This window comes from Lepidochelys kempii, chromosome 4, assembly GCF_965140265.1.
Source record: "Lepidochelys kempii isolate rLepKem1 chromosome 4, rLepKem1.hap2, whole genome shotgun sequence".
Lineage (NCBI taxonomy): Eukaryota > Metazoa > Chordata > Testudines > Cheloniidae > Lepidochelys > Lepidochelys kempii.
In genome coordinates, this window is record NC_133259.1 from 140894683 (window position 1) to 140903852 (window position 9170).

General features: G+C 53.2%; 2 protein-coding genes across 2 annotated transcripts in view; one reads left to right on the top strand and one right to left on the bottom strand.

Annotated features, from left to right (window-relative positions):
• Positions 1-305: 305 nt before the first annotated feature.
• Positions 306-9164, bottom strand: C4H2orf81 (chromosome 4 C2orf81 homolog). Its single transcript, XM_073343129.1, has 3 exons — positions 9011-9164; positions 7731-7943; positions 306-4887 (listed from the first exon to the last, which is right to left on the bottom strand). Exons 1-3 carry the CDS (start codon positions 9101-9103, stop codon positions 3844-3846), a joined length of 1350 nt encoding a protein of 449 aa, XP_073199230.1. The 5' UTR covers positions 9104-9164; the 3' UTR covers positions 306-3843.
• The window catches only part of WBP1 (WW domain binding protein 1), a 3223-nt gene continuing 3217 nt past the window's right edge, over positions 9165-9170 (top strand). The window contains exon 1 of the mRNA XM_073343212.1: positions 9165-9168. Within this exon, the coding sequence (XP_073199313.1) occupies positions 9165-9168 (4 nt within the window). The remainder of the gene's footprint in view (positions 9169-9170) is intronic.

Below are 9170 nucleotides of genomic sequence, written 5' to 3' on the forward strand. Positions count from 1 at the left end.
TGTGAAGGGAAGAGTGAAAGCTTCACTCAGGGCTGGACCTCAGAGTCTCAGTGCCTGGAGGCTGAGTTTGAACAGCCAGAGACCAGGGCTATTAGAGGGGCCCAGTGCCGGGCCATAAGGATCAAGGATGCCTTGAGGCAGCAATTTGAAGCTGAAAGCCACTAATCTTTGTGGCTATGCTCAGGAGTGCGGTGCTTGTAATGTTAGGAGGTGATTGGTGCACATGATGCAATAAGGGGGTTTAACATAATTGTCTCTTGCTTTGCAGGGCTCTCTGTGCTTTCACTTAATAGAATAAAGATCGCTTTCAAACCAACACAACTATTTTATTAAAAGACAACAACTGGAGGAGAGAGTCAAACAAAGAAAATCATCAGCAGTGAGGGGGGCCTCCTCTCCTGTTTGCGCTTCGCCAAGATCCTACTACTGTGACGGGCTAGCCTCCTCTGGGGTAGAAAAGAGCTCCTGGCTGCATGTATCTCTGACCTCCGAGTCATCCTCTGCCTTTGGGTCCCCCTCCCTCTCCACATCCTCGTCCAAGATTTCCTCCTCCTGCCTCGGTCCACTCTCAACTGTCATGCGAGCCACCGAAGTATCCACAGTGGCCTTCACAGTGGAGGTGGGGTTGGCGCCGAGTATCACGTCTAGCTCTTTGCTCCTGCGCCTTGTGGTAAGCGTTCCGCAGCTCTTTCACTTTGACCTTGCACTGCCGTGTGTCCCGGTCATGGCCCCTTTCTGTCATACATCGTGAAATCTGTCCATAGGGATCATAATTCCTACGGCGGGAGCAGAGCTGGGGCTGGACAGCCTCCTCTCCCTAAATGCCGATGAGGTCCAGCAGCTCAGCATAGCTCCAAGCGGGGGATTGCCCGGTGCGTGGAGCAGGCCTGGCCACCTGGAAAGATGCGCTGAGACCACTGCACGCATCACCGAGCAAACAGGAAGGGGACTTTCAAAATTCCCAAGGAATGTAGGAGGTGGGGCTGACGGTTGGTCACCTGAAAGCAGGGCAGTAGAGTTCAAACAGATGACCAGAGGCGAGAACAGGCATTGAGGGACACCTCCCGGAGGCCGGTCACAGCGCTGTGATCGAGCAGGGTGTCTACGCTGGTACCGCAGTGCTGTAGCCATGGCGCAGAAAGCTCTACGCCTCTCGTCGTGGTGGGTTTTTTACAGCGCGACAACTGCGCAGTTTCTGTGCACTCAGTGGCACGGCCGTGTGTACACCTCAGGAGATACAGCGCAGAAAGCTGCTTACCTGTGCAGAAACTTGTCAGTGTAGACAGGGCCTCACTTATAACATCTGTATCCCATATTGCAAGCTGATATTTAAGCATTTGTATTGTGAGCCTCTGTGACTGTGTAACTCACCAGACAGGAGAAGTAGTGTGAAGTACTGGTCTCCAACAGAAGGTGTTATGTCCTGCCCAAAAGGTAAGGTCCATCAATGCCAAATGGACTATTGAGGGACATTAAAGAGGACAAAATACTTTGTCGCTCTGCTCTCACTACCCCATGAGGATAAGTCATGCAAGTGGATTCTTCCCATCAGCTGAGTTCGCAGCTCAGAGCACATGGAATGAAAACCCCTAATGTAAGATAAGTATAACATTAAAGAATTAAAGTGTGGTAAAGAAAGGCTCTTACTATCAAATAGAAGGAAGGCCATGAAAATAATGAGTTATAAGGCCAAAAGGAATAAAGTAGGGAGGAAGTCTGGTCCAAAGAATAACTAATGAGATAAGGGGAAGGCCTCTGATTGATAAGGGTGACTGCAGATGGTTTTAAATCAAAGAGAGTCTGACTTAAAATGAGCCAACACGGCCCTTCCCCAACCCACCCACCAGTGCAGTGGATGCATCCGATGAAGTGAGCTGTAGTTCATGAAAGCTTATGCTCAAATAAATGTGTTAGTCTCTAACGTGCCACAAGTCCTCCTGTTCTTTTTGATCTAATAGGAGTGTTTCTAGTGGGTGCCACTGACATCTGTTCTTGCTTCACTGCTATTCAAGGTCTTTATCAATGATCTGGAAGAAAATATAAGCTTGTTGCTGGGAAGGTTTGAAGATGACACACAAATTGGTGGACTGTTAAATAATGACAGGTCAGTTCAACACAGTAATCTAGATACCATGGTAAGTCAGACTCACTTGAACTACCCTTGTTTTCATGCAACTACATGGAAGGTCATAGATCTAGATCCCACTTATGGATGGGGAGGCTCTATTTTGGAAATCGGTGACTCAGAAAGGGACCTGGGTGTCATCATGGATTACCAGCTCAACAGGTGCTCCCAGAACAACGCAGTGGCTATCAGAGAAAACGTGATCCGTGGGGGTATAAGCAGGAGACTATTGAGTCGAGGTAGTGCGATGTTAGTACCACCATATTGGCATTTTTGGGACCATTAACTGATACTGGCTCCGGTTCTGGTATCCACACTTTTAAAAGGATGTGGACAAATTGGAAAGGGTTCAGAACAGCACTACAAGAAAAATCCGAGGTCTGGAAAACCTGCCTCACAATCAGAGACTCAAGAAGCTCGATCTATTTACTTTACCCAAGAGATTGTTAAAAGGAGACTTGATCATAGCCAAGCATTACTTACATGGGGAGGAGATTTCTGATACCAGGAGACTCTATAACATAGCAGACAAAGGTAGAAAAAGATCCAATGGTTGCAAGCTGAAGCTAGACAAATTCAGAGTAGAAACGAGGCACATATTTGTTACACTGAGGGTAATTAACCATTGGAACAACTTCCGTACAGATGTGGTGGATTCTCCACCACTAAGTCTTTAAATCAAGATTGGATGGCTCTTTCTAAAAGGTCTGCTTTAGCTAACCCATGAGTTACAGGTGTGATGCAGGAATCACTGGGTGAAATCCAGTGGCCTGTGCTATGCCGGAGGTCAGACGATGATCGGAACTGTCCCTTCTGGCCTTAAAAATCTATGAAACACAAACTCCTGCAGCCTTCACTCTGCATTCTGCAACATGAAGCACCAGGCTCCTCCTTAACCATCTTGTAACCTCTTTCGAATCCACCCCATGCCCCAGGGCGGCCAGGGCCCCAGGCTAGGGAGAGTTACTCTTCCCAACCCTGGTATAGACTCCCAGGACCTAGGCATGCCCATGAGGAAGCACAGCTTTGAATTTTCTGACTTTGACCTCTTGCAGGTTGCAGCCACAGCTTGCCCACAGCGGAGTTCTGTACACTGCGTGGAGGATGCCCTGCGAACGGTATGATACAATGTGCTTTGCCATGGGTGGGCATGGTAACCAGTGAAGCGAACTGAATTCCTGCCCGCAACCTCCAGTCCCTCCTCCACTCCCACCCACACAGCTAGTTGCTCAGGGACCACAGTGATGGACAGACAGACCACGGGTTGGGACTATTGCTAACTGGGCTATGGAGACCCTCTGAGAAAAGAGAGAGGAGGAACATTTCATTAAGCAATCATCCCTGCTGCAGCTGGGCGAGGTTATAGCAGGTAAATTAATAGCATCCAGGGGGCCTGTAGTCTTGGGCCCAGGCTGTCCCCCCGGACGCTGCGGGGTCTCCTGGGTCAGAGGGGGCTGGTCTGCAGGGAGGTGAAACCAAAGCAGGCAAGTGAATCATGCTGTGGGTGCTTGGGATTTATTGTTACCAAGAGCCAGGGAAGATGAGGAGGTCAGCACAGGCAGGTCCCTCGTCACACGCACCAGCAGGTTACCACAGCCACGCAGCGAGACACCCCTGCACACCACACTGGCTGGAGAGGCTGGGGTTCTGTAACAGGCCGTGCGATGGTACGGCACACCAGCCCAGTCCCAGAGGGGAGGGCAGGGAGCATGCTGCACTTACAAGTGCTCTGGCCCCGATGACATGAGGGATGTGAGCAGAGCTGCTGGCTGGACCTGGGGCATGTGATCACAGATGAGCTGCTCCACAGCAACGGCAGGCAGGGGCACTCTGGGGCAGATGGGCCTGAGCTTTCTTTGGAAGACCCCTTCCCCTCCCTCTTCATAGAGTGCACCATGGTGGGGCCCACACTTCACACTGCTGCTGTCCCTGATTGCCACTCCTGGGGCCAGCTCAATAGAGTCCAGCAGGTTGCTGGGCTTCCAGTAGACATGGCTGCTGGGTTCAAGGCTTTTCCCTTTGGAAGGCAAATGCTGTGCTCTCTTGTCTGCGTGGCTCTGACAGAAAGCCTGGGCCAGCCCACCACTCCGCATGGGCCCCGTGTCCTGGAGCAGCTTAGTGCTAATGAGCTCTCCCACCCCTGGCCCTTGGGCTGCATGGCGATGGGACTTCGTACTCCTCTGGCCACGCCCGGAGACCGTTTTGAGAACTTCCTGCCGCTTGGCCTCAACATCTGGATCCAGCACCTCCACCTGGGGCTTGATCCAGCACTTGGGTAGACGGGCTGGGTCCAGCTTGGGCATGGCGATGACTGTACCAAACTCATTGTACATCACATCCTTGATCTTGGGGGGCCTGCCCATCTGGATCTTCAGCAGGTTGCTGCAGGACATGGGCAGGAGCTGGTGAAGGCTGCAAAGATCCTCCTGTGGTGATTCCTCAGGCAGGGTCTGTGAGAGCTGCTGCCGGAGCAGCTCCTTCTCAGTCTCCTGTAGGGGCCTGGCCATGCTCTTAAGGCTGGCTGAGTGCAGCAGTCCTCGATGGGGCCTGTATGCTTTTCTGGTCTTAGGCAAAGGGGGTGGGGCTGGGGCTGGGGCTGGCTGGGAAAGCAGATTCTGGGGCCTGGATGACTTTGCAGACTTGACCCCCTCCTCCTGAGAAGGCTGTTCGGACAGGGTGCCTGCTGGCACCTCGGGGGATCCTGTGTAGAACCGCGTCTCCTCATGGGAAAGTGTTTCCTTGGGGAGTTTGTCCAAAAACACCTGTTGGAAATAGCCATTAATGTAAAGAGAAAGCCTCAGCTTCACACACCAGAGTGGCCACCACACCCAGGACAAGCTGTTGCCCACTCAGTAGCAGGGCCTGAAGGCCATTTCTTCATACCCCAGCAAATGGGTGGAAGGCAAGAGCCAGGCCATAGTGCAGGGGGTGTTTGGGGTCAAGGTCTTCAGTGTCAGAGAGGGAGCTGGTTGGTGAGGTCATGCTGGCACATCACTCCTCCCGCGCCTCTCCCAGTGGACAGCCTTGGCAGAATGAAGGGCTGAACTGACTCTGCTGTTCACCCTGAACCTCCTCTATACCCCTCCTGCCCAAGCAGCTCCAAGAGATGTTCCACCGTGAGACATCCTGCGACTGTCGCAAGATCCGACAGCAAACAAATCCCTTTCAGTGCACGCAGCAACAAATGGGAATGAGCTGGGCCCTGGATCATTCCTGTTCCTTTCTAACACATCAGCATCCTGCAACACTGCAGCCCATATTCTTCATAGTGGTATCAGTACAATAGGATTATGGCATAATTATGATGCATATTACGCAAGACAGATCATGTAGGATGTCACAAAAAGGTTAAGATTGCCTGAATATGATTATCCTATTTGTATGCATGAATCATTTTTGTACCTGAAGTTATAAATACTGACTATGTGTCTGTACTTCAAATGTAGTTACACCTGGGTAATGCCCACTAGACAAGATGCTTTCAGTCTAGACAGCGGGTGGGGCAGGGCCTATTCAGGGTAATGGGTCATTAGGAAAAACAATAGGCCTTAGGAGAAGGTTATGCCCCATCTTGGGAGTGTTCCTGAGAATGCTACAGACAGCCTGTAAGTAATGGCTGCTATGACTCTACAAGGACACGTGACCAGGCCACATGACGCTGGTCTGCACCTTGGGATGTCAGTGTTTTTCCACAGACTGGTCTGCTAACCAAGCTTGGAAACAAAGGGTCCCGCCATATGCTAAATCTATATAAGGCAGGGAGTGACATCATCTGGGGTTCTTCACAAGACGACTCCTTGAAACACCTGAGGAACAAAGACTGAAATGGGGGAAGTGCTGGACCCAGGATAAAGGGATTTCTAGCCTGTGTATGAATGATCTGGGGATAGGGCCCTCCTTAGGCATATGCAGCTTATGCGGCTGCGTAGGGCACCCGAAAATGTGGGGCACTACCGCGACAGCAGGTAAGAGCGGGTCGGCTCCTTTGCTGGCTCGCAACGTGGGGGGGAGAGACAAGGCAGCAAAGGATACCGAGCTGCCCGGCCCACCTCACACCGGCGGAGAGTCTCAGTTCCCCGCAGAGACCCCCGTACCCTCTCCCTCACGCAGAGCACACGGTGCTGGAGCATTCGGCTCTGTGAATACAGCCCCTGCCTAAGGAGGCTGCAGCGCGCGCTGGGTGTGCGGGAGCCGACCCGCTCTTACCTGCTGTCCCGGAAGTGCCCCATTTCAAAGCTCTATTGACAATGGGTCTCTGGCACATGGGACCTGTTGGAAGGGCTGTAGGACCAGCAGGAGCTGGGAAGGAAGTATTTACACTCATACAGACATGCCATGTTGACTGACTGTCCCATGGTGGCAGGGCATTAAGGGGTCACCGCCTGCTCTGATGCACACCCAAATCTCAGCATGTCTGTGGGAACCTCACTGGCTTGGCTCGTGGGAGTGGATGAGCTACCTCACTGAGAAGGGAAAGGGGAAAGCCTATCATCCATGGGAGGGGTAGGCATACCAGTGCAATTTCTAGGGGTCAGATGACCACAGCACAAAGCCCAGCATTGCTGGACACGCTTATTGACTGGCTTGGTAGAGAGGGGGTGGCTGGAACTCCTCATCCATGGACAAAATCTCAGAGGCTGTTTGGCTCAAGGTGAAGCATCACATGCCGAGACAGGTTGTCTCTGCAGGCAGCTCCCTACTGAAGAAGGCACTTGCAGGATCCACAGGCTGCAAGGGCACCCTAGTTTCCTGGAAGCTGGGGGATGGGCTGATGGTTTTTCCATGGCATTCATCCCTGTAGGTTCCAAGCCTCACAGTGTCAGGGCACTTGTCCTCCCAACACCCCGGTGGGCACCGTATGGAAGCTCTAGCCCCATTGTACAGATGGGAAAAGACGTCCAGAGAGATTAGGTGATTCACCCAAGGCCACCCAGGCAGCTTGTGGCAGAACAGGGATCTCCGAAGTCCAAATCCAACGCCTTAGCCACACAGACGTCCTCCCTCTCTAGGCAGAGATCCTCAGGAGGGACCCTCACACCTCTGCTCCAAGGCACTGAATAGGTGAGACAAGGCCCGGCATCCTGGCTAGTAGCTGCATGGGGCACAGCTCCACCAGAGTCTAAGCCAGACTCTCCTACAGCTTCTTGCACTCTGAGGGGCAGAGTACTGGGTGCAGCGAAGAGAACTCAGCAAACCACTGCTGCCAATGGGAGTGGGGAACTGGACTGTGCTTCTCTAATCCCAAGAGGCCGGGAGGACTTTCTCCAGTGAGCAATGGCTTAAAGGGGCAGGTGGTCAGGAGGCCTTACAAGGCTGTGACCGTGATTCTGTCTTTCAAGGCTGTCTCTCTGGCCTGAAGTCCAGGACTCATGCCCAGCAGGACTGGTCCTGTATCTCCATGGACTCCTCCGTGGTGGAGCTCCAAGCAGAATCTGGCCCTAGAGTACTAATCGGATTGAAGGCAGTTTCAGGTCTCGTCTCTTGAGCCCTGCCAGGCCCAGAATGCCTCTGTCAGGACAAGCACTCAGGAGCAGCCTGCTTCCTTCCCCCACCCCCCACTGGTCCAGAGCCAGTGCTCCCAAGGTAAGCCCTGGTGCTAGAGTACCTCTCTCCCCTGCGGTAACAGGGTCAGACTGGTTCGCATAACAGGAACTGAGCCCTGTGCCCACGAGTCTGTGACACAGGCCACTGGCTCCTCCTCCTCCTGCCAGGTGGCATCTTCTTCCACGGTGGCCTCCCCCTCATCCCGCGCCAGGAAGCGCCATTCGGCAATCTGCAGGATGGCATCCCGCGCCTGGCTGACGGTGAATGGGATGCACTGGGAAAGCAGAGCAGAGACAGAATGAGCCCAGCACCACCCACTTGCTTCCTGACTTTGGCTAGGAGTGAGGCAGGAGACCAAGACTCCATCCCAACTCCCATAGGCACACCCCACCCATCAGTGTGCCCTTGCTGTCCATGCCACCTCTGACTTTGGCCCACTGAATCTAAGGTAGTCCAAGCTGGTGCAGCTCACGTGCTGAGTCAGAAGAGAGGCGTGTGGCCAGGGAGGTGACTGTCAGGATGGGTACCCCTTCCAACTAAGCAATCTGCAGATAGTAAAATAATCCATGTTGCACGAAGCTCAGCACCCCAGAGCACTGACGCAGTCCCACCCCTGGAGAGCAGAGGCTACTATCTCCATAATGGAGCTGAGAGGAGAGTTGAAGGCCAGGAGGGAGATGCCCATTCTATTTGGGGTATCAGACCATACCCATCACCATGGTATCTGAGTGCCTAATGGCTGAGGGCAGGAGCTGAGTGTGACTCGGGGTGTACTCAGCCTGGGAGCCGGTGGATGGGAGCATGAAGACTTCTGTGTAAGCAAAGAGATTTCCCCTGGGGTTCCAGGAGCTCTCAGCCTGAGGGAGAGGGACACAAATCCAGCTTCGAGCAAGGAGCTGGGCAGCCAAGGCAGGGTCATACAGAGGCCACTGCAACAGGAACCTCTTGCCCCATCCCCTCCAGAAGCTCCATTTCTAGTGGCCACAGGAAGGATCCGTCCTGGATCCCTGCCCTGCTTTCCTTCCTCTCCATGAAGCAAGCAGCAGCATAGAGCCGCTCCGGGTCAGATGGCCTGGTCCCTCTGGACCAATACCTTTCCCTGAACCCTTCCATCTGTTACCATAGGGCTTGGTTTCACACAGCCAGTTTTCTCAGTGGCTCCCTACAGAATGAACGCAGAAGAATGGCCCTGCGGCTGGGGCCATTCAGAAGTAGCCGGAACAAAGCCCTGGAGAGTAGCCTGTAAGGAACAGTCCTGCCCTGAGCCCAAAGCTGGGACCAAAGAGAGCTGTACCATCTACCACTTAGATTCCATGGAAAGCCGCGGCCTGGCATGCTCACCTGCCGAGCCAGGTACACTTTATAGCACTCGTCCATCACTTGGTTTATCATCCCTGCCAGGATATCTCCCACTCCATCCTCTCCTTCCTCCATGGTGACCAGGGAGATCCATTCCGACTCAGAGAGGCGCCCTGGAATGATATCCACTTGAGGGATGGGT